General features: G+C 40.8%; 1 protein-coding gene across 5 annotated transcripts in view; it reads right to left on the minus strand.

The window, feature by feature from the left end:
- Positions 1-1,424: 1,424 nt before the first annotated feature.
- Arhgef6 (Rac/Cdc42 guanine nucleotide exchange factor 6) overlaps positions 1,425-26,203 on the minus strand; it is a 121,583-nt gene continuing 96,804 nt past the window's right edge. For 2 of the 5 annotated variants that reach the window (XM_059250485.1, XM_059250488.1), the window contains 13 exons: positions 23,693-23,831; positions 20,629-20,688; positions 18,336-18,482; positions 15,243-15,329; positions 14,415-14,493; positions 13,320-13,465; positions 12,080-12,205; positions 10,465-10,485; positions 9,172-9,265; positions 7,795-7,872; positions 5,638-5,737; positions 2,864-2,918; positions 1,425-1,642 (listed from right to left, as the gene is read on the minus strand). In XM_059250485.1, the coding sequence (XP_059106468.1) occupies positions 1,502-1,642; positions 2,864-2,918; positions 5,638-5,737; positions 7,795-7,872; positions 9,172-9,265; positions 10,465-10,485; positions 12,080-12,205; positions 13,320-13,465; positions 14,415-14,493; positions 15,243-15,329; positions 18,336-18,482; positions 20,629-20,688; positions 23,693-23,831 (1,273 nt within the window). In that variant the 3' untranslated portion in view covers positions 1,425-1,501. The remainder of the gene's footprint in view (positions 1,643-2,863; positions 2,919-5,637; positions 5,738-7,794; positions 7,873-9,171; positions 9,266-10,464; positions 10,486-12,079; positions 12,206-13,319; positions 13,466-14,414; positions 14,494-15,242; positions 15,330-18,335; positions 18,483-20,628; positions 20,689-23,692; positions 23,832-26,203) is intronic. The other 3 variants (XM_059250487.1, XM_059250489.1, XM_059250486.1) reach the window with 2 other exon arrangements.

A 26,203-nucleotide genomic window follows, 5' to 3' on the forward strand; every position in this document is an offset into this window, starting at 1 on the left:
ATTTTTACATGAAAGATGTCTCATAGAAACAGGACAGCCGTTCTCAGAAACCATCACTAAAGCTGCCAGGATGGCTTTGTGCAATTGTCTGGGGTTGGACTTCAGGAATTCTCCATTTTCTGTGGGTGCTATAATGTCATCCATGTAGCAGGAGACAATAGCCCTGTACCATGAAATTATGGAAACTGTGAGAGCTTCCATATCAGAAAGCAAAAAGGCTCCTCAACAGGATTCTAGGACTCAAGTTTGATTTTGAAACAGCACTTAGAGGCACCCATCAAATATACATATAAGACTGTTGGTTTTCTACCTCTCTTTAAAGTGACTTTGCCATCTGGCCCAATTGCCCTGCCATCTGAGGAGGTAGGCAAGAGCTGCGCTGCTCCATCCTGCAGCCTTGGTCCATTTTGACTTGTGTTGAATTTAGGTGTACAGTGTTCTCCTGGGGCTCTCTTCCAAATCTGCTTTCTCACAGTTCGGATTTCTCAACTACTTACGAAGTTAATGGTTTGACATTATAAACAACTTGTGCTAACTAGTTTCAGACAATCAGCATCACTAGAAACCAGTACAGCTAGTGGAGGGGCCCTTTCACTCAGGATATACAAACTGGTTCATCATATTCAAGGCCTACTCCAAAGAGACCAATGATGATTCTAATTGCTCACTGCACAAACCAGAGCTTGATAAGATGGGATGGAAGGTGTGTACTAGGGCACGGGATCTTGTTCCCCAGGTTGTTTAGACAGATGAAAAGGCTGTAGTTTGAATATTCAAGGAAAAGTCACTGCTTGTAGTAACTGACAAAATAAGCGAAGCACATCCACACTAGTTCACACACCACTTGCTATGGCTGGGTAAAAGCGTGGGGAGGGGGAGGTAGAAAACTCACATAGAGGCAGAAGGCTGGGCTGTCAAACTACAGTGCACTAGGAATAGCTGCTCTGCCCTGCTGCTGGGGTGGGGGGGCGTTGCCTGAAGCAGTTTGCTGATGGACTTAGTGCTGGTATGGACAGTTGGAGTTCCAACTCTGCTGACTTGAAATGGACACCAGCACAAAGGGAAGCAGGGCACGACACTGCTCTTGGTCTTTACAGACAACACAGGGAAATCATTTTTAGAGGATCGAGGGGGCCATGTGACAGTCCAGGGAAGGGCAGCTGGATCACTGGGCAAAGGTGTTCATTTTCACCTACTCTAGACATAGCCTGAGAAGCTTTGTCTTCAGCGAATTAGGTAGTGAAGGGCTATTGGGCATAGCAAAATATTGGGGCCATTTTATCACCACCCCAGGTTGTTTCCCCTGTTAAGACAAATATCAGTCTATAACCAAGTAACAAACACTCAAGCAAACAGAGGTGGGCAGGAGAGAGAAAGAGAGAGAGAAAGAGAAAGAGAAAAAAAGATCCCAACACAGCAAAAGCTGAAGTGCACAGTCAAATCATTCAGCTGGCCAACTCAGCAAGTGCTGAAGGCCCTGTGCTCAGCGGCACAGTGACGGTTATGGGAGGATTGGGCTCTTGCTGCTGGATTCAGCTCGGATGCATTCATCTGTTTGCTTCAACAGCTTCCGGACCAGTTTTTCTAGGTCCTTCCTCGACTTCAATTCTTCTTCCAGGCATTGCTTCATTCTCTTATTCTCCTAGAAGGGAAAAGAGTTGTTGATCACTGAGCCAAGGCAGCCTTTCCCAGGCTCCTCCTCCTCCTCCTCCTCCTCCTCCTCCTCCTCCTCCTCCTCCTCCTCCTCCTCCTCTGCACGGCATCCTTCACTCTGACTACATATTCTGAGCCCAGGCTGTGTCTTGATTTTCTGCCTGTGTGTGAGCAGCCTCCTACACCCTTCACTTAAATGCAAGTGCTCCCTAAGACTGAATCTGCCCTGGTTCCAAACCCTTTTGTTTAAGGTCACTTCTCTATCAATGCAAGTGTGCGTTAAGAGGCTTCCCAAATATCTCTGGCGCCAGCTTCATCTTCTGAGTACCAAACTCACAGGACAATGCCAGTGTGGCAGGTCAATCTAGAAAGATTATAAGCACTTTAAACTTACTATGTTCTAAAGGGAACTTAGTATCACCTCCCCCATCACCCCAAACCTCTTCCAGGGCTTCTGAATCTGTATCAAATTAGATCTCCAGGGGAGAAGCTTCTCTACTGTCTGTTCTCTCTTAATCCCAGCACGGTGCCGTCATATGCCATAAGTTCCAACTCTACCATGTCTCTTTACACTTGCTCTACTCCTCATGGCTCAGTTCAGGACTTTGCCATGCCCCATCCGGAATTTCCTAAGAATTACACAAGTGCTCCTCTAGGCTCTTGGCTCTCCTCTTCCTTATCCTCTCCCTTGTCACAAGGTACAATCAGAGTCATCACATAGGTAGAGTGCATATCACAGAGCGAAGGATTGATCACATCACCAGTAAATTCACAAACCACCAAAGACAGTTCTCTTTTCTCTCCTTCCATCTCGCCTTCATTATTCCCTTCCTTTCTTTGCTTTTCCATGACAAGACCTTGCTATACAGCCCAGACTAGCAAGTCCATGATCTCCTTGCCTCAACCTTCCTAGTGGCTAGGATTACAGGCAGGCGCTCCCACACCTGGGCTTGCTTACATTTTTTGAGATGTGAGGGAACAAGAAAGTAGTATCTATGTTTGGGACTCTGCTGCATACATCTAAATAGTAAGCCTCAGAAATTCAAGGTCACATGATTAAAGAAATAAAACCCACCTGGTAACACAAAGAAAACACAAATTCTCCCCCAGTACCTTGCTCCTGGACTCTACCTGACACCAGCTTCCAGCTGGTGGCCAAGAAGACAGGGCACTTCTGTTACCTGAGAAGATAACTTTGACAGTGTGTTACCTGCTTCAGTTCTTTGACCTCATCCTTCAAGGCATAAACAGTATCAACAAGGCTCCTGAAACATACAGAGCAAATTCAGAAATGAATCACTGGTACTGAAGTGCTGATAAATAAGCAACACATAACTCTCTATAAATACAGATATGGAAATCAGTGGGGTTTCTAGCTGATGGGGAATATCCCTGCTCTGAGTGGTCCACATTCTCTCTCTTCATAGGAGAAAAACTCTCACCACACATGCCCACTTCAACACCATGTTAGACCACCATTTCTACACTATCCATTTCCTTCCCCACTCAATTCCAGCTTGAGTAACCAGAAGACAACAGATAGTGGCCATAAAATTTGTCTCTGAGGGTATACCTGACAAATAAAAACTGTATATATTTAGAGTATACAACATGATGCTTTGGTGTGTTTGTCTTATGAAATGATGCCACCAAATGAAATTATTAACACAGCCATCACAAGATGTAGTTGTATCTACTATTTGTGAGTGTCTGTGTCTTTTGAGAACACTGGAGGTCTATGCTCTTAGTAAATGTCAAGAATAAAAGACATTATTATTAACTTTAGTCATTACATTGCTTATTAGATAGACTAAAACCTATTTATCATCTTACGGAATTGAACTTTGTGGGGGTTTTTTAAACCAACATCACCTATTTTTTTTCTACCCCCCTCCAAGCCTCTGGAAACCATTGTTTTACCCTTTGCTCCTGTGAGTTCAATTTTTTAAGATTCCCATCTTCAGGTTTGATTGCTGTAGCTTTAGATTAGGAGTAAATATTACTCAGTATATAATGAGAGGTATCACAAGAATTTGTCTATACTACAATAGCCATGTTATGGTATTATTCTTCCCATTTAGCTAACCTCACATGACAGAGAATCAAGACATTAAAAATAATAAATTTTTTTAAATGTTAAAGTTCCCTGGATAGTTATGGAATTCTTTGTCCCCCAACTATTTCTAGTCAAGGAATTTACAAATATAGGTTTTAGTTAGGGATATTTTAAGTTTAATTTTTATTATTGATGTGCATGTTTATGTGCACATGAGTGCAGGTACTCAAGGAGGACAGAAGAGGGTGCCAGATTCCCTGGAGCTGGAGTTACAAGCAGTTGTGAACTGCTCAACATGGGTCTTGTGAACTAAACTGGGTCCTCTGAAAGATCAGCTGGTGCTCATAACTGCTGAGCCATCTCTTCAGGCCCTAGGTTTTACTTTTGATCCTTCCACTTACTATTACTCTGCCCTTCTTCAGTTTCCTTCTCATCTTGGCCATTGCTTTCTTTACATGTAAAAGAGAGATAATACTACATTCCTTGAAGCCTTCACATGACTATTATGATTACTATACCAATAATGATGTTCTTAATAACAACAATTAGTATACCTGCTAGTAATTTTTGAGTGCTAGCCTTTATAATTACTATATTTGATCACATAACAGCTCAGAAAATATTTCCATCATTCCCATTTTGCAGATGATGAAAGCATATCTGGAGAGATGGAAGAACTAGCCCAGGATGACACTGGCAATACATAGCAAATTGAGAGCAAAACTGAGACTTTGGTCTGTTCTCCTGAGCCCAAGTGCTTTACCATACAGCAGGTGTGAAAACACATCCACAGTGCCGAGCACTGCGAGAGCTGCTGTCCTATGCAAATTCAGGCCTGACTTCCAAAATGACTCAAGTAGAAAGGAGTGAGTTTCTTGGCTACTCCATGCTTCTTTATGAGCTTGAAGGTATTTAACTTGACCCTACGCCGTGTTAAGTCACACTCACAACTGTGAAAGGTAGGCCATAGGCACAGTTTCCCAGAACCTTATTTTCTTCATCTTTGAAAGTGATGCTTTCCCCACCAGATTACTTTAGGACTTTACAAGAGGTCAACTGTGAGAAAAGCGGCTCCTGACTGAAAAGATGTGAGTAGTAACGCTGTGGGCAGGTAGATGCGTGTTAAGGCCTTCTCGAATAACTCCGGACACACTATGTGGAGATCTCTGGTGTTGGGAAGCTGCTTCCTCCACAGGGGAGCAGAAGGCTTCTGTCGCCCTTCTTCCTGCCCTCTTGGGGCTCCCAACTGTATGCTCAACAGAGAAGGCCCTTTTTGTGGAGGAAGGGGAAGAGAAGGATGAGGATGAGAAGAAAGAGGGAGAATGGAGAGGAAAGAGAAGGAGGGGGCCTTCAAGGAAGGACTTGTGTGCTGGCTAGTTTTATGTCAACCTGGCATAGCTATAGGCATTTTGGAAGAGGAAGCTTCAACTGAGGAAATGTCCCCTACCAGATTGGCCTGTGGACAAGACTGTAGGGCATTTTTCTTAATTACTGAGTAATGTGGAAAGGCCTAGCCCATTGTGGGGGGTGCCATCTGTGGGCTGGTGGTCCTAGGTTCTATAAGAAATCAGTCTGAGCAAGCTATGATGAGCAAGCCAGTAAGCAGCGCTCCTCCCATGGCCTCTGCACCAGCTCCTGCCTCCAGGATTCTGCCCTGTGTGAGTTCCTGCCCTGACTTCCCTCAGTGATGGAGTGTGACCTGAGACTTGTAAGCTGAAGTAAATACTTTTCTTGCCCAAGTTGTTCTGGTTCTGGTGTTTGATCACGGCAACAGAAGCTCTAACTAAGACAAACTGCCATACCTCCTTTCAGGCCCCAGACATGTTAAGGGTTACTAAAAAAACAATAAGCAAAACCTCTCCAACACTAATAAACACACGTAGGTTTTGGGAAAAGAAAGAAAGAAAGAGGTCACTTTCTTTACTCACTTTTCTTCAATGATGGTCTGCCCGTTACTTCTGGTTTCTTCAATAATGAGTTTCTCTTCCTCAGGGAGGAGAACTTGTGGAACAGAATCCTTCCGAGTACCTGTAAGTGAAAATGGCCAGAGAGGCTGTTTGGTCTTAGTGCTTCCCACTGGTGTTAGAGCAGCAGCTTTCTTCACACCCCCGCACTCAGAGGAAAATTACGCCACTCTTCAATTTTCTTGACAGAGAGAACTCTAAATGGCCAAATGATGTCATTTGATCTTCAAGGAGGGGGAAATGATGTGCTAAGACCTCCTCCCAGAGCAAAAGAACTGACCAGTGGTCACCCTGTCTCTGCCTTCCTCCAGGACTCACACACTACATCCCACGACTGGTTTTCTTTATTTCAGTAAAGATTGGGCTAAAAGGGTTTCAGAAGCACCATTCGTTCTTTTTGAAGTCCTCCAGGGAAATGTGGAGTACTTCAAGCTATTTTTGGCCATGGGTACAGTGGAGACGGGAGATTATCATATCAGCAACAAAACGCAAGTATCTTCATTGCTCTCTGCCCACACTGTCTCGACAGCCTGGGGCAGAGAAGGTGACAGGTAGTTTCAACTTCTCCACAGCTCAGTCTAGAGCCTTCCTCTCTGGGCTCAAGGAATTAGTCTTTGGTCTGCCTGGGTCACTGGGCCTGTTCTGTTTTAGAACAACATCCTTCAGAGGAGTATGCATTCACTGCTTTTATTTGATCATTCCTGTCTTCCCAGAGGTGAGATGCTTCCATGTCCAGTGACTAGCTGTCATAAGTATTTAATTAGTATGCAGAAGAGAAATGGATGGATGGATGAATGAACACAGAAAGCCAAGAGCAGTCAGTTCTAGGGAAACAGGATATTTGACTGGGGTGAAGTAGAGGGCCACTGTGATGCTGAAATGTTGGCTACATCTGAATGCCAAGCACGGCATTCAACACTTCCCACATGTACAAAGGGAGGGTAGGAACAAAACTGTGCCTCTTTAGGCCAGATTACATGCCTGAGCTTTCACCTCTAATTACTTGTCTGGACTCTACATCTAGGAAAACAAGTGGTACAGAGGTAAGGTATGGTTGGATTTTGTATGAGTGATGCTCTTACGGTGTCTCCTCATCCCCACTTCCATCCTAGCTTTCACAATAAAAACTTCTCTCTTTCCTCTCCCAGCTCATAAAATCTTTCTTTTAGGACCAAGCATGCCAGGAAGCTACAGCCAGATTACATCTGTGGTGCAGTGTCCCTGTTCATGGTGAAATGTATTGATTCCCATGTCAAATGCTCTCCTTTTGTGACAGCCTGTGAGATGTGCTACCTTCAAAGAATGTGTCAAGGCAGTCTCCTAAGAAACGCGTCTCATACCAAGTAAGCAGCTGGTCAATAGCTGTAAAAAATACAGCACGCTAGGACATTTGGTCCTGATGCAGATATGGGAAACTTTCTAAAGGGTGTCCTATATGTATACGATGATAGAAAACAAAATATATAATCTATGTGACTTGGACTGGAAAAAGCACAAGGACTCACTCACTAGAAGGCATCACCTAGCTTTCAGGGTGAAAAGCTGTTTAGGGAAATGCACCTACCTAACAGCCCCTTGAGACATTTTGTTCATTTTGAAGAGCCTTAGCTGTGCAACTACATTTCTAGACTTTCAGAGCAACTTTGAAACCTAAGCCTGGTGAAGCATCGTTCACTTCAATACATAGCTGATGAAAGATAGTATTTTGACTTCCTTTCCAATTCTGCCTATAAGATGAGATTAGCATCAGTTCGCAGACACAGGAACTCTCTGGGCTCTTTAATTCCTAACTAGTGCTGGTGAAGGTACCTGAATAGATCAAAAGAAAGTGACTTTTTAAAAATCCTTTTTGTTTCTATCACCTCCAACTTTTTCCCTCTTGCATATCACTGTCTCTCTGGGGCAAAAGCAACAGTGCGTAAACAAAACACCCAGTAGCTGAAAGTGCCTTATCTGAAAGATTCAGTCCTGTGCCTCTGCTCTGCACTGAGTCACATGCTTTCCATAGCCTGCAACTGATCTGCACTGATGCTCTTTTATTCCCCCTAAGACAGTGAGCAGCAAAGAACAAACCCCATTCATTAGTGCAAGCAATCTGGGGAATTCTACTGGAGCCATTACCTTGTTGAAAACTGGCGCTGGTGCAGTAGGCTTCGATCACCTTAAGAATCTGAGCATCCTCTTCCAGAGCAGCTGTACCTGTCAAATTTAATCAGTAATGACTTCTCATAGATATATGACCCTGGACACTCAAAATGATGCTGTGCCCATCACTGACAAAGATTTGCAGTGTTTCTGAAAGGCAGACAAAAATTTGTTCAAGCCTCATGAGACAAAAGAGTGACACCAACAGTAACCCTGAGAGCTCTGGGGTCAGTACTCAGGGGAGGCGGCTGCTCCTGAAGTTCAGAACTCTAAATTAGTGGGGGTTCTGTTAGTCATCTCTTGAAGGCGAAAATCATGGCTTTGGTGTTGGCTTCAGCACTCACCCAGAACACCAAAGTCTTCCTGGTAATTAAATGTCAAGGCTTACCTTCTTTAAGAGTTTTTCCCTATTAACCCTACCCATCTTCTCAACCAGCCAGTATATCATTGGCTTCCCCCCCAACTCAGTCTTTAAATGCTCAGATGGCAATGTTGCACTAATAAGTTTAGTTGTGGGTGGGGATGGGGTTGCAGGAGCTGGAGTTCAGCAAAGATTTACTTTGTATATAACATTATATTATTTATATTATAATATTATATTATTATAATAACCCAGGCTGACCTCTAACTTGTTATATAGCTGAGGATAAACTTGAACTTGTGATTCTCCAAACCTCTACCTTCCAAGGGTTTACAGGCACATGCTACCCATGCCTGGTTTATGTGGTGCTAGGGATCAAATTTTGGGCTCTGTGCTGGCTAGGCAAGTACTCAATGAACTGAACTATGTCCCTAGCCACAGCAGAGATTCATCTAAGCTAGACTTGCAACTGGTACACACAGTGCTGCTGCAACACTGACTCCTTGTTCACAATTTTAGAGCCACATGCAAGCATATCACTTGACTAACTGACTTGATCAGTCCTCTAGATAAAGCGTTCTTTCCAGATGTCAGCAGACTGACTCCTTGGCCAACTGAGAGCATCCTTGAGCATTAGAGAGCCAGAAGGATTTCTGTCCTCAAGTCCATTTAGTTTACGTGTTCAGAAGACTATCCCAGGCATCAGAAGCCTAGAGGGGAAAAATGTGTCCATAGCAAATGGGCCCCATTGGGGGATGGAAACCAGGAGGAGTGCAGTGTTCTGCAGCATGAAAATGACACAGATTGATGTTTGTCAAAGTCGGCAGGAAGTGCAGCAGGGGACAGCTTATTGAGAAGTCTTACAAGTGACCAAATTTTCCATGTATTTTTACAACAGATGATGCCAAGAACAAACTGCTCTAAGTATCTGCTTTTAAAAAAGTCTCCTGTTAGTTCACCCGTAAATAAGTTGGTAAAGGTACAGAACATACTTTTCCTAATCACGTATTCTTCCTCAGATGCTTTTCTCTCCGTCTTTCTTTTGTGAAGAAACTTCTTCATTGTTTTGGGGCTCTTACTAGATTCCTGTAAGGATAACGGTTTCTCCATGAATTAACATTCTCTCCCAAATACAAATGAAAATAGAGCCAATAAAATGAATCCGAATGCATCTCTCATCGTGATAGCATCCGTTAGGAAAGTGTCAGAATTTTCGATTACATATAATAAAATGGCTTCAATTAACTTGGAAAGGTTCAACAAAGCACAGGCAATGACAGTCCACTCTCAGTTGCCACAGGAACGAGAAGAAGAATGAAGAAGGATGCAGAGTGTGCAGGAGGGCAAGTGCCTTTAGGGTACCATCTGCAGCAAGAGTGATGAGATTTCAACCCCAGAAGGGTACCAGCATTCCTAACTTGGCTGATGTTCCCCATGGAGAGTTTGAAGGGAATTAAGTAAACAATGTAACTGTTACTAGAACAGTTATACCTTTTCTGAGAGTTTAAAACTATTTGAGTAAATTTTGTTTAAAAGCAGTCCCACAAAGAAAACTATAACTCCTGGCAGTTAGATGGGGAAATTAAGGTGGCAAGACTGAGTTATTTTCTCAGAGAGGAGAATTTTGTGAAGGGTTTCCTGATAAATAACTTTGGGTTATATACAGCCAAAGCTACACTTTTAATTAGTAACAATGGAGATGAAAACTGGTGAATTTGGGTTTTGCCATATGTATAACTAATAATTAAAAAAACAGATCAATGTTAATATGAAAGTAAACAGATTGGACTCTTACAATCTTATACTTACAATCCCAAGATATTATCTTGATATTACATATTGTCCATCATCTATGTACGTACGTACGTATGTATGTATGTATGTATATACCTATCTATCTATCTATCTATCTATCTAATACATGAATAATAATTAGTACTTTAATATATATGAAACCAATAATTGAATTGCCTTCACTTAGCCACAGTGGTCCACTTAGACTTGAAAAGAGACAAACATGAAAAACCACATGTGCTTTAAAAAAAAGAGGAAAAGCTAGCATTAAAAACATAGGAAAATGAGCATTTTAAAGGCATGATATATAAAGTGACATTTTACACGTATCAAACACAAGCCTGCTTTTAAAGAAAGTACTTACATGTCAGAATTGCATCTTCACATTTTAGCCACCAATTATAGCAAGGGACAAAACAAGCATAAAGGAAAGCTTCATTCATCAAAGGTTACAGCACAACAACATTACGATGTCACTGTTCTACCCTTACCTTTAAGATATAAGACATCCTCTAAAATGAATATGTAAAGAAAGAGAAGATGAGCGTGAGAGGTCGATGGTTATAATGACCAAATCCACTTATCAATAATTCTAAAACAACATTTGAAATGTTAGTGTTATCATAAATTACATGGAGAGAATATCATCACATTTCCCACATTAGTTTCAGATGCAATATCTTCATGCAAAAGTCCAAAGAATCCAGTTCTGTGCAGAATTACAAATGCTGAGAAATCACCGAAATGCACAGCACATAGCAAGAATATATTAATAACTCTCTTCCCCCAGCAGAAACAAAGAGATCATGCCTTAGTTTTTAATAGATTAGTTATGTGAAGGATTAAGTCAACTTTACCCTTCAGAGCTCACCTTAGTATGAATTTAGTAACTGACAGTTGCAAAATGTTCATTATTAAAAAGGGGACTAGGTTACTATGAAGTGGCACTCCTGGTTTAAGTAATCAAAGAAAGATGAATGGTTGCAGGTCAGTTTCAAAGCAAATCTGTGGGACCACTTCCTGCCCAAACTCTGAATAGAGTTAACTTTAAAAAAAAAAAAAATGCTCGAGACATGTCTCCTATCGTGTCAGTTGAAAGGGTTAAAAAAATCCTGCAGTATCTATATATTGTTCTGTTTCATTGCACTGAGCGATGGAGACAACAATTAATTGGAGCAGAAGCATGGTTGCTCAAGTCAAAATACACTCCAATCCGAGCAAAGTCTCCAAGACCAAAACACATGGGACAGAGAATTTTACGCGGCCTTTACATCAAAATTGTAAGGTTCGTTTCATAACTGTCAGCAACTTACTCTTCATACAACAAGACCTTAAGAGCAGTTATTATTAAATGAGAATCTTTCCTGAAATATGAAATAATTAGAAATAAGTAAGAGGAGGAAAACCTCACTGGGTGGAAAAGTAACACTTGTGTAGTTATGGGGGTAGTAACTGATGTGCCTTGACTGCACTTCTAAAGCAAAGGACCAGACACTCTGGTCATGGTACATCTTAGCAGCACACTAGGCAAATATCAAATACCCTGTGCGGGAAGCTGCTACTGAGAAGTCTGTCTGTAAAAAGGTATTTCTTTCATTATATTCTTCTCTCCTTCTCACTATGGCAAACTTTGATTTCATAGTTGAGACACATGGCTCGATCTCATTGGGTTTCATTGATCAACATGTTACAAAATGCAGAATTGGGTGTTTGATTGGAAATGCAGCTTTCAATGAAGTGTTTCTTGTTTGAGATGTGTGTACATAGTTAACTAATCTAAAGAATTAGTGTCACCATGTAGAGAGACAACAGAGTCACTTAAGGAATAGACTAGGGAAACAGGCAGTGCACTTGAACTGTTCAGTTCCATCAATGTCTGTAGATGGGGAACAGGGAAATGGAAACTTAAGAAACAATCTCTGAATCTAGCAATTCAGGACTGAGATATATATATATATATATATATATATATATATATATATATGTATATATATATACATATACATGTATCCTATCACAAATTCTAGCATATTCTAACTGAACTATTTGCAATAAGCTCCAAAATTAGCTGTCAGAAGCATTTTATACCATATGTAGCAAAATTACCTCTTTATAACCTAGTGCTGCTGATGGTCTAAGTGGAGGTGCAGGTCGTAGGCAACTTAAACTCCACGGTTTTATAATTTGAGGAGGCTCCAAGGGTCCTCGGGGCTGTCCAGTAGAGCTAAAAGACTGGGAAAATGTCTCATGAGATGCTGGCAATTAGCCATCTGAACCCGACCTGGTACCACACAGTGAGAGAATGACAATAGCTTCATTGGATCAGCAAAGCCCGACATGAAAGGGGGAAGATGGAATAGTGAGTGTCCAGTGGGAAAACTAACCGTTTCTAAACAAGGTTATGGGGTCTCTAGGTAACAGCACAAAATGGACTCAAGTGTCCCATGATCCTGTCCTCTTTTTTGCAATTCCATTTAAGGCAGAAATGTTTCCTCTGTAAGGGAGGAAAGTGGAACAGTAGAAACCATTGGAGTTTCAGTAATGTGTTTGGTACTCAATTAGATTCTTAAGTGGGCTCCTTCATCAAAGTAAACAACGACAGACTCAGAGAAGTGAAGTGACTGGCTAGAAACTGGCAAAGACAAGATTTAAACCCAGATTTGATGCCAAAGCCTGTGTTCCGCCACCACAACACACAGCACTCAAAATAGGGCTCCTGGCCTTGCAGGTTTCCGCGTTAACAGACACCAGAGGAAAGCTTCCATTGCACCAGCAAGTACAGTAAAATCTCATTAACTCCAACTCCACAAAGTCTAGATTTCTAAGAACGCAGATGACAACGCTAAATGTTTACCTTTCATGCATGTTACTGAGCAGATGTGAAAGCATGAATGAGATTCCATGAAGATGTTTAAGTATTCAGAGAAGTGAACTACTTGCTTTGACTTAGCATATGATTAAGGTGAGAATAACAGTTACGGAACAAGTTTTGTTTATCATTAAAATCTCTTAGAAGGTCCTCTGGTGGGAAACACTTGATTAGCAGTTAGCAGGAGTACATTGAGACTGCTGACCCAAATCACACATATTAAACTGAAATGTTTTACTAATTTCAATGGGCCTCGCAATGATGAGAAATCAGAATTAGTGAGGTTTAACTGTACTTCAAAATCTACAGAGACCACCCAAAGTCAAGGGGCATGCTTGCTGCTGATTTTTAGAAGTCTTTAGCAGGCAAAGTCTGACAAAAACTTCAACAATCCCAATACTTCAGTAATCCCAATACTTCAACAATCCCGATACTTCAGTAATCCCAATACTTCAATAATCCCAATGAAGTACTTACAGAATGAGCACTACATGATGATGATGAGGTCTTAGATAATGAACTGCAAGAGGCTGGTCCTCTGGTCAGTCTGTTCAGCTGCTCCAGCCATTCCTGGAAGTCCTGGCTATTGTTGCAATAGACCACAGTTCTCTCTACCACATTACCTGTATCACCCAATTAGGAACGTTTAGGAAGAAAATGCAAGGATCTGTCTTACAAACACTCTTCAGTTGGGCATCTATTTTCAGGCATCTTCCTCTCCATGAAATAACCCTTTCAAACTTTAACATTAGGAACAGAGAAGTTATGATAAAATGATTATTCATTTTTATTTCTAATAATGCCCTTGATTTGTACCACTTTGCAGAATCTTAGACATAGAGTAAAACCTCACAATAAACACACTTGCAATCTAAAACCTTAAATGTACTAACTGGCCATCTAGTCCACAGCACAATCTAAGAATATTTTAAGAATATTGGTTTGCCCAGTGTCCAAGGTGGAACAACATGTAGTTAAAACCAGTTGAAAAATCTTTAGGCAAATACCAAATCTTGGGCTCCTTATTGGTGAGTACAGGGTTTGATAAGGTCTAGGGACATTAACACTGTCTTCACCACTGTGTCATCCATGTAGCAGTACAGCCATTACAAGTAAATCACAGAGGCCCAGCAAAGGGGCCAACAGCCTAAAATGTGAGGGATAATTATGAAGATTGGGCTCAATTTGTATAGAAAGCTTTCTGGCTTCTTAGAACAAAACCATGGCTTGCTAGTTTATAGGTTGATAAGACTGGCGACAAAAGTCCACACCTTTGGCTTCTCGGCCACCACGGACCACATGACAGAGAAGGTCAGTCCATTTTGTTATTCTCTGGCTCTCACAAGAGAAGATGGAAAGTAATGGCAAAGCCGAGGCTATTAACTGACAAGCAAGCTTCACTGCTTTAGCAGTCTACTCTAGCTGTCCTGGGGATGGAATGGGCTGTGCCATATCCCTGTAAAACCTGCTTATGGACTATACAGGAGGAAGTAATAGCATTTACTTATTTAAACGCCACTTTATTCCAAAAAGGATTTGAAGTAGTCCCATGAAAAGCAGAAAATGACCTACCTGTGATTTCAAACGCGTACTCATTCCCTTCAATTTCATCTAATCTAGCCACCACCATCCCTGCTAGTGGTATTTTTCCCTAGCAGAAAAAAGAATATTCTTATTAATATTATGATTGCACATATTTCTCTCATACTTTTGATCCTCACAGAAGTCACGTATTTAACTAGTCTGAAAATATATAATGCTTCCCTAGTCTAGATTTTAATTAGACAAGAAAACAAGGCAGAAATGTGTATTTGGCTAATACACCTCAAACCCTAAGCTCATGATTTACAAAACAGTTGCATTTCTGATGTATTTTCATATGAATTGAAAAGCAAAGGTTCACATTTTATGAAAAGGAGTAATGGCCAGGACCACATATAACAGAGAATCATAGCTTAATAGTCTACATTTGGGGAACAGCCTGAGGGAGGTTTCATTGCATATGGCATTTAAGGGCTGGCATCTTACTAACCCAAATAGTATAACATGGCTATAATATGATAATCCCAGGATCAAGTCCCAGCTTTGCGGTTTTCAGCAGTAATGATATGGGTCTGTAAACTGTTATTACTAATTTATCCAATTATAGATTTAGATCTCTATTTATACAACTGGAAACCTAGCTCATAAGCAGAACAGCAGACAGCCAGGACAGGATTATATGACTACAAAGGTCTTTGATCTCAAGAACATCTGTTCTTACAAGCAGTTTCACTATAGTGAAGGGTTAGAACATTGTGCCTTTGCTGACTTGGGCTTACAATGCCATCGTGCATCTATCTGAGCAGAAGCCTGTTTTCATCTGGCCTTTGCTAATTTGTGTTATATGGAACTACTCACCTGATAGATAAAGCCACTCATCCGAGGACTTGCAGACAACATTATCAAGACACTTGAAAACAGCATGAAATATCGTTCTTCTTTTTCCTGAAGTAGAATAAAGATCATGAAAGGGAGAACAGAAATTGAACTGCTTTTGTTAAGACCTTCTGAAAGCACTGCTTCAAAATACAGGCCTTACATAATCATCGATCTAGCATTGGCGGTGAGTTGTAAAATGACAGCCAACTCAAAAGTGCCAACAAGTATGTACATTATTCCCCGAGTGTGTGAAAGTAAGAACCCACACAGATTCTGGACCAGTGTGACATGCTAGTTCCAGACACAAAGTAAGTCTCTCAAAGTACCCCAAACTAAAATATAACTTTATTTTGAATAGTAGCAAAATGAAGCAACTTTTAGCAGATAAGAAATTTATGATCTGCTACAGTTGACCTGAGCTTATGGGAGCTCACAGACTCTGGACTGACAGCTAGGGAGCCTGTGGGGGACCAACCTAGGCCCTCTACATGTTGTGTAGCTTGGTCTGTTTGCAGGTTCCTAGCAGTGGGATCAGGACCTGTCCTTGACACTTGAGCTGGCTTTTGTGAACCTATTCCCCCACGCAGGGTTGTCTTGCTCAGCCTTGATGCAGGGGGAGGAGCTAGACCCTGCCTCAACTTGATGTGCCATGCTTTATTGACACCCATGGGAGGTCTGCTCCTTTCTGAACAGAGGAGGAGTGGACGGAGGATAAAGGGGGCTGGAGAGAGGGACTGGGAGGAGAAGAGGGAGGGGAAATTGTGATCAGGATGAAAAATAAATGAAAAGTTTTAATCAACAAAAAGGAAATTTATGATCTGCTAATATTCCCAATCATTAAATTATTTCTAATCATTAATACTAGGAGGATTATGGGCCCCGTGGCTAAAGTACCTGCTGCTCAAGCATGAGGGCCTGGGTTAGGATTCCCAGAAATCGTACATTTGCAGAGCATAGCAGCAAGCATCTAAAATACTGAATGCTGTAGGGTCATAGCCAAGTGGATCTAGGGGGTTTATTGGTGATCCAGTCTAGACAAAAATCGATAAGCTCCAGGTTCAATAAGAAACAAAATTGGAATGTAATAGAGGAAGACATTTGTTGTTACCTTTGGCCTCCCCCCAAATGCACATATCTAGACAAGTCCACACACACATCTACACAGAGAGAGGTAGTTACTGCATGGCATGTAAGACAAAGACATCAATACATTTAAAAATTGGTGTGGATTATTTGGGCTCTGTGTGTGATATTGGAAACACAACACAGGGCCTTGTGCATACTAAATCCACTGTCCTATTCACCTTCAGCTCAATTTCATGGGTTTTTTTTGATTGGCACATAACATATTTGTACACATTGATAAGAAACAATGTGAAATTTCAATTCATGTATACTTTGTGTAATGACCAAATCCAAGTTATTAGCACATCTACTATCTTAAACTTCTATCATTTTTTCATGACAAACAAACTAAAATTCCTTTATAGGGCCACTGAGATGGCTCACTGGATAAGACTTGTCTGGCAGCAAGTCTGATAGATGATTTGAAGACCTGAGTTTGATCCTCAGGACCCATGTGGTAGAAGGAGAGAACCAGCCCCTACCGGGTGTCTTCTGACCTCCACATGTGTGCTTTGGCACACAGATGTGCATGCACAAAAAAACTAACAAATGTATAAACTGCTTATAAATGAAAAGAAATTCTCTCTTTTAAGATTATTGTAATGCATTTTTGTCAACTACATTTTTTGATTGCACTAAAGTAAACTTGATATGTGAGGGCTGCTCTGATCCCCTTAACAGAGTCACAATTAGTAGATACAAAAAAATCCATTTTGGGGCAAAGGCAAGTGGATCTCTGTGAGTTCGAGGCCAACCTGGTCTACAGAGCGAGTTCCAGGATAGTCAGGGCTGCTACACAGAGAAACCCTGTCTTGAAAAACCAAAAAAAAAAAAAATCATTTGACACAATAATCCTCACGGCTATCTCCTCACTCTTCTTCCCACTTGAATAGAGTAAACCTTCAGAACTAACTGTTGGAACAACGATTATTCTCTCCGATCTTTCTCTTGCCCAGTTTTCCTTCCACAGACATCACCTTTCTTCAGCAGCCTCTCCTGCTCATTGCTATCTTAAGAACCTTTCTCACCCCGTGTGGCTCCTCATTCATAATATCTCATTTCTTGACGTTTTATTGCCAAATTACACGCTACCTTCATTTTCTCTCCATTGATTCCTCCCTAACTGCACTCCCCCACTGCTTTCTCAAAGTCATCAATAACTGCCTTCTAGCAAAATCCAATGGCTTCGTTTTTGTCCTCACACTCCTTGACCTCTGAACCTTCCATAGCACTCAGCTTGCTGGTCACTTTCAAGTACTCCTCCAGGAATTTCAATGACACCACAATCCTCAATTCTATTCTATTCTCCTATTTGTGTCCCCCATTGAGTCCCATGATGGCTCTTCCTCCTTTCACGCAAGGATTTTATCCCAAAGATATGAATGACAAATAGTTACCCTCACTGCATTAACCTTCCCCAGGGTATCTGCATTTTCAATAAGATTGCTTATTAACTTGAAGTAATGAATCTCTGCCACAAGCACATCAGAGAGTATAGGAAGGTGTTTATTGAGAGGGCAGACAACGATAACACTCAATAAATCATATTAGGTGACATGATCAACCTTTCTCTCCTACCCTGGCCTCTTCCTAAAAGAAATAATCCATCTTCAACCTCTGTGCTTCTCTTTGGATATGTACTTCTTAGAAAGGTACATTTTTCAGAGACATCTAAATCTCTGTCTTTAATGCTGACCTCTCACCTATATTTCCATAGTACATTAATAGGACATCTCCATGCAGATACCTAGTTAGCAGGTCTAAATTATATCTGCCATTTTCTGTATCCCGTAAGCTACCCCTTTCTGTTGATATTACCATCTAAATGTGTCTCAAAGTTACCCTTTATTTTCCATTCCCTCTGCCTCTACCCCAGTTGACCTTGACAGAAGGACCAATAAAGGAAGGGAAATAAGAAAGTTGAAAGAAGCAATGCTGAAGACTTACCTCACAGGTTCCATACTGCACCATTACTTGTGACATAAAGATGACATTTCCCAGGGTCTTAATATCGTCTCCTTCCCATGCCTGAATAGGTTCTGAAAGGATCTGCAATTCCAGTTGTTTTCTCTTTCTCAGATCTTGACACTGCCCCTACAGATGTGAAACAGAACATGATGAAATAGGGATTCAGGTGAGACAGATAGGGTAAGTTCTCAGCCCCAAAACAAGTTCAAAATAAGGTACGGCTTTTTACTCCTTGCTTCTCACTGGATCTCTTCATTGTTTACCCTGAATTCTATGGCCATCCCTGCATCCTGCCAAACAAACAAGTACACTACCTAGCTTTGAGCCTCTCAACGTTACAAGAAGAGGTGACAGCTTCCATTTTGCCAAGGAATCAAGATAAAGTGGTAAGAAGGGGCTTATTGCTCCCTCCCCATGAAGAGTTTGGAGATACCAGAAGCAGAATCCCATCAAGTAGAGTCACGATAGCAAACAGACCTTCGCTACCATGGGTAAATAGGGCTGTAATTACAAAATAATTGTATGCTCACTCTCCAACAAGGTACCAACCTGATGATAAGAAAAACGAACAAAAATTACTCTTAGAGTTTTGAAAACAGAGAATGGCAAAAGAATCTATGTTTTTATGCCATAGCAAATTTGAGTTTATCATGAACACATGCACTGTCCTCATTTTGTCTAGGGAGCAACAGTACCTTGTAAAATACTTAGCTTATCTTTAGTCCTGAAGGGATTGGAGAAAACAGATACAAGTGCATTTCGTGATGATTAAATTGGAAATTCAAATCGAGAAACAGTCTGCCAATACTATGTGGGGTATGAAATATAGAGAGATATAAAACCTGTTTCAGAAGAGGAAAGTTTTCTTAGAGTAATTTAACAGTACTCATTCCAAAATGAATACAAGTCTAAGCAAATGTTTCCTTATGCTACTTTGTCCACATGAATGTATGATACTTTTTGGAAGTAATTTTTTTCTATAAAAATCTGTTACATCATTTAACTAAGACTTTTGGAAATAAATACATTATACAGATTTTGAAAGCATGTGTATTTGTAGTAAATATATTACCACCATCACAGCAAGTTTTATAACACGACAAAAAAGAATCACGTCTGCTTTTTGTTGTGGGGGGTATATTGTAGTTTTTGTTTGTTCAGACAGTCTTGTGCAGCCCAAGCTCGCCTCAAACTCAGGAGGTAACTGAGGCTCTGACTTTGAACTGGGCCCTCTGTCTCTGTCTCCCAAGTGGTGGTATATGAGCATCCCCTACCATGCCTGACTGACTCTTGAATTTGTTGTGCTGTTTGCTAACCTGTTTCTTCAAAGGCCTTTTATGTTCATTCACATAAGAATGAATAAAAGCGATACAAATTACAACAAATGCCAATGCCATCCATGGGTTTGAGTGAGCTGTTCTATGAAGTGGAGCCATGTAAAGCTGTTCTATGAAGTGGAGCCATGTAAAACTGCGGGTATTTTTACTACTTTTGCCTGACGACGGGTGCAAATTTATCATAATGCCTTGCCTGATCTTCAGCTTTCCCTTTAAGCACTGACACATCAGTTACATATCTTTCAAAAGCAATAAAAGTGAAGTGATGGTGAATGCTATTCAGTAACCTTCTAGCAAGGATCAAAAGCTAAACATTGGTCCAAATCCCACAGAATGCTTTAGAAATGTCAAATATATCTAAATTTAAATCATTACTCAAAATAAAGTTTTTTTTTCCCTTCTGAAATGGCATCAAAAGGTTTTTCATCAGTGGGTTCAAGGAAACAGGCTAGTGTTGATGCTCAAAGATATAAGATTATAGCTACCTCTGCTAGCTATCTATAGTAAGCAATTTCATTTTAGTACACTATGTTTTCCCTTTTATGAAGGATTACTTTTTCATATGCAAAGAACAAATTCACGTACTTTGGCATAAGTAGTGAAATCCAGTCTTGATGCCAATCAGTGAATGACAAGTTATACAGACATAGGGTGAGCAATGGGGGTAAAGACAAAGGAAAAAAGGAAACCCCCCACCTACACATCAATGCTTAATGTGGCCAAGACTTTCAAATGTGATTGCTTTATACCCTTAGTCTGGCAACCTTTCGTAGGTGAGCATGATTTGCAGAGAACAAAAGCAAATGTAACAATCACGGAGCTTATTGTTTCCACCCCGAGGACCTTTGCTTAAGGAAAGAAATGTTACACGCAAATCATTCTTTCAGCAACAAAGTATACAAAATGGAGTATGACAATCTGAGAGTGTCACCTACCATGAGGGTTTTGAATGCTATGATTGCTTTCAGAATGTCCTGATGATCCGGATGAGTGTCCTATCAAAGGAATACATTTAAAAACAATATCAGCATATGCATATATGTATGTAACAACATTCACGAAAAAAGAGGCCACGAGTGAAAGAGAGCTAGAAGGAGTATATGGGAGGGTTTGGAGGGAAGAGGGAAGGACAAGAATGATGTAATTATATTATAATCTCAAAAAATAAAATAATTAAAAATAAATAATAAAAACAGTATGAGAGGAGAATGGATGCTGCCATGGATGAGGTGGGATGAACATATGGCCACAAAAGGATACCAAGGTAGAAGTGTGTGTGTGTGTGTGTGTGTGTGTGTGTGTGTGTGTGTGTGATGGAATTGTCTTATATCTTCACTATGGTGGTAATTACATGAATTCACACCTGTGTTAAAATTCATGGAACTATGAACCAAAAGAAATTTTATTTATTCTTATCTTTTGAGATGATTTTATTTTTAGTTATGTGCCTATATGAGATAGTGTGTGAGAGAGTATGCACACATGAGTATGTTGGTGTTGGGGGAGGTCAGAGGCTTTGGATTCCTCTGGAGCTGATTTTCTGGAGCTACAGGCAGTTAGTTGTGAGCTGGCTGACGTGGATGCTGGCATCTGAACTAGGGTCCTCTACAAAAGTAGTATTCACTCAACTGCTGAGCTATTTCTCCAGCCCCAGAAAGTTTCTTAATCACCTAACTACTGAAAGTACTGAGATCCTAAATTCTGGTATATTTTTTTAATTCTTAACTTATCATATTACACAACTATTTTGCACATAACATTTGAATTTACTATTATCTTTTCATTTTAATTGACAAGCAAAATTATACATATTTATGGTAGGCAATGTGATGTTTTAATGTATGCATACACATATATACATAGGCATTGTAAACAGCAGTATTTAGCCAAATACTGTAGTTTTTAAGATAGTTTATAACACATTATATGTTTAGTAACAACATAGTAGGTATCATTATTGAGGTAAAATTTCCCATTTCCCTGACCAACAGATAATGGACTCCACAGGGTTTTCTTTGTGTGTGTGCTTTTATTTGGTTACAGTTTGGTGGGTTTGTTTTGTTCTTTTTGGGTGTTGCTGTATTCTGTTTTCTAGGTTTGGGGGGTTCTTTTTTGAGAAAGAACTTAAAGTTGGATGGGTAGGGAGGAGGAGAGAACTTGGGGGAAGGAAAGAATATAATCAAAATATATTTACATTTAAAAATTGTTTTTTAAAAATATTTAATAATAAATATAGTCATTAAATAATTACTTGGAGGGACATCACTGATCCTGTAGTGCACCTAATATTGAGGAACATGGACCTGTCAGGCATACCTCGCCTAGGGGTAACTCAGCTGGAGAAATGAGAAAGTCAGTTCTGCTCATCCAGTCTTGGGTAGAAAACAGGGTAGAACAATTAGAGGTCTGACTCATGCCACAGGCAGGATTGTTCACGGAGAGTCAGTGTGTATTCTTTCGTGGTAAAACTTATCCTAACAGGTGATTAGAAATCTGGATGGTGTTGGCATCCTGGCATGTATCATCTGATGGCGGCAATCCAAAGGAAGTCAAAGCAAATGTGACCAAATGGAGGCTGCACTAGAATTGGGTGAGGGAGGCAGCAGGAGCAGCACCTAGGCCTGGGGGTTTCTTGCCAGCTTAACCGTGTTCCCACTGCAGCAGTGTGCTGCAGCACCGAGAAGGAACAGTTTCTGGGTTTTTGTGATAAGGAAGAAACAATCTGGTGAACTGGCTTAGCATATGGAAAGGCATCCAGAGGTCAACACCTTCCAGAGCCCCAAGTGAAATTTCATTCTGGCAGCCTTTACTCACCAGCTCCCCATTGCCTCCAACTTTGAGGCAGTTCAAATACCCTGAGAATGTGCTTTTCACTCAGAGAGGGTGCTTTCGGTCCTTACAAACGCTGACAAGCACAGCAGCATGGAACCTTTTGCTTTAAAGATAATCAACCCCTTTCAAACCTCAAACCCTTTCCCCAGACACAGGAAGAGCAAGTAGGGTAAACACAGTCTTTCCCACCCACGCCTCCACACCCCATGCAAGATCATGAAAGAACAGCTCAGGGCAATGCTTTTGAAAATCACAACGGGATCTGGGTGCTTCATGTTCAATTATCAGACCTCGTTGCAATTCCTAGTATTTAGAAAAGACTGTAGCTGCACTACAATCATTACACATAAAATTCAGTTTATAAACAAAAATGTGAGTGGACTTTGATGTAGATATACTAATGCACAGTGATACAGCAGTATTGGACCCATTCATAATCTTTAGGGAATGCCAGAGTCAGAAAATCAAATTTCTACAGTGTTCCTATCTGCAACAAACATATTTTTTATATTTCTTTTCTTTTTTGGTTGGTCTCCATGTTTCCTGACGTTGGTTTGCTTTTTCTATCACAGTAATGTTAGTTAAAACACCAGAACAACAGAGATTTGGAGGTCTGATTGCCACTGAACCGTCATCTCCAGCAGCAGTTTTCAACCTGTGGATTGAGACTCCCTTAGGATCACATACCAGCTATCCAGAATACCAGATATTTACATTACAATTCGTAACAGTGGCAAAATTACAGTTATGATGTAGCAAGGGAATAATTTTATGGTTGGAGGTTAGCACAGCATGAGGAACTGTATGAACGGGCTGCAGCCTTAGGAAGGTTGAGAACCACCGCTCTATAGACAAGGCAAAAGAAAACCGAAGTCAATGAATGTGCGTTGTCTTGAGGGAAGCAACAGAGCTGAGGCCTGGAAGAGAGAGAGAATAGGAGGAAGAATGATAACTGTTGAGCAGGAAAGAATGGGGATCTTCTTTCACTGCATAAAGAGGAATGCTAGGAGATCTTTGGGGAAGAGGGAAGATCAGATCAAGTAGAATTTGAAACCAAGCTATTTTCTGGATTCTTAGCAAAGTTAGTTTGGAGGCAGACCATCTGCTTTGTGCAGCACAGAGGACACCAGCAGGCAAAGGACCTTGCTGAAGCTTTTCTTCCCTTACCTCCATATGTCGCTCCAGCTCTTGCAAAAGAGTAACATACTTTTCCAGTCGCATGAATGGTTTGCTGAGGCTTGTTGTTAAAATGAGGATACCCGGGCTGGATGCACCTTGGTTTTCCATGAATCGTTCTAGATCATCACTAGAGTTAAAAAAAAATGGATATACTTTCAATACTGCTGAATATCTGATGTCAAATATCGACTTAATGTGTTAGCATATTTTACACAATGAAACCAGCCATTATTCATCTCTCCAGTGCCATTAGTTCTGTGCCCAGCACAGAGGAGATGATGGTGGCCCACACTTGGGATCCCTGGTGCTATTTACTCAGTCAACACTTACTGATTGAGCATCTACTGGGGAGCAGGCTCTGTCCTGGGAGAGTGCTACAGCAATGAACAAAACAAAAATTCCCCACTTATAAGAAGGCTGTACCCAGGTGACAGGGTGAAGAGTCTATCAGTGACCTCAACCTCAAGTTAAGAGAGTATGTTTGCTTGGTCACTTCAAACATTCTACTTATTTGCTGGTTTGATGCCAAGATTAACCATTCAGTAAACCCTCCCTCTCACTCCACTGAACCAAAAGCTGTATTCAGGCAGCAGGGTGTTGGTTGGTGGGACTAACTAGAGTCATTTTGGCTAGGACTTCAATACAGTTCTGCAGGCTACCTGAACACTCCCATAAGCAGTATATTGATGGGAATAAAGGTATGTTTCATGAGCCTAGCCCTAAAAACATGTGTATCTCAGATACTGCTTTCTCTGTCTTTCAGTACCTTTCCAGATTGTTTCTATCAATGAAGGCTGTGACTTCAAGGTCATTCAATATACCCTTAAAGATATAGAGAACTAGATGTGGTAGCACTTAGAGTCTTAGCACTCAGGACACAGGAGAATCTCCATGAATTGAAGTCAGCCTGAGCTACACAGTCACTTCTAGGACAGAGTGGGATAAAGAATGAGATGCTGTATAAAAGAATGACATTAGATTCAAGTTTATGGATGAATAAATAAATTACCTTATAAAATAAATAATTTACATTTATGTTATACACATATTGTAAATATTTATATTATATTCAAACCATTGTTACTTGATTTTAGTATTTGTTGAATACTCTGCTACTAAAAATAGCTTTCTTTGAAATTAAAAAAAAGAATGAAATAAAAGGAAGAAAAGGGACGAGGAAGATGGAAGGAGGGAAAGAGAAAGAAAAAGAAGAGAGGGAGAGAAGGAGGGATGAAAAGAAAAAGATGGAAGGAAGGAAGAGGGAGAGAGGGTGGGAGGAAAGAAATGGAAAGGAAGATTAGAGAAAGGGATCTACTTCCTGAGAATTGACTTTGAAACTTTTGCTTTCTCCCGTGACCACTTAACCCCCTTGGTCACCTGTACATATTTGGCCAGTTCCAGATCTCCTTGGGGTTTTTTATTCTTGTTCACTCCCACAGCTACCACCTAAGTCCAAGCCTCCGTCATATCCCATATCCCGTCTAGCACACTTCAGTAGGCCGAATGTTTCCCCTGGCTCCCTTTCTCTCCCCACTCACCATCCTGTAAACCAGTACTTTAGCCCCACAGCCTTCCTGCTCAAGAATGTCCAAGTGCCGACAAGGCAGTCTTAACTTTTGAGACTCCCGCTGGCCTCACCAACCTTCCTTGTCACCCCAAACAAGGATTCTCTACTAAGTGGCCAAATTTGTTTTCTTAAAAATAGTTTGTGTAGTGGTCCCCAATTGCAGTGTTACCACAGCTTGTGAAATATGTCCAACGAAACTTACTATCAGCAATCGAGTACAAGTGGGGTTGGAAATGGAGTAACTTGCAGGTGATCCCTATTAAAAATGAATTCTCTCTCCTCCGGTTTCTGAGTTCAGTCAAGGATGCAGTTTCAGCAACCACAACAGCAGCTCTGGCCATGCACTGTCATATGTGTATCAGGGGGAATGGTCTGACAGTGGCTGCCCCAGAGGTGGCTAGTTGTGACTGAACACTCACATCAAATCATCAGTGTTATCCATTATATCCATTTCACAGCCATTTTCTACAAGCAGCCGAGGGAAAGTGCTGGACACAGCTTGAGTCTTGAGTAACTCATCCATAAAACATAAAAGCAGGAACTGGAGAAAGACTTGGCGGTTAAAGGTATACACCACTGCTCTGGAGAGGACCAGAGTTCTGTCCCAGCACCTACATGAGACTACATCAGATTTGACTGCCTATAATTTCAGCTCCAGGGGATCTGACATTCTCTTCTGGATCCTATGTGCACCTTCACTTACATGTGCACATTCCCACACACAGAAACACACATATACACATGATTAAAAGTAAAATAAATCTAAAAAAAAAAAACAGGTAAAACCTATTTCCTAATAAAACTGCTCAGATTAAACAAAACTATGGGATTTGTAAAGTTACCATTTTATGTTAAGCATGTCAGTATAGGTGTTTGTCCCATTTTACAGTTGAGAAACCTGAGGCCTAGAAATGTTACCAGCTGGTAAGTGG

The sequence above is a fragment of the Peromyscus eremicus genome, chromosome X (assembly GCF_949786415.1).
Source record: "Peromyscus eremicus chromosome X, PerEre_H2_v1, whole genome shotgun sequence".
NCBI classification, from domain to species: Eukaryota; Metazoa; Chordata; class Mammalia; order Rodentia; family Cricetidae; genus Peromyscus; species Peromyscus eremicus.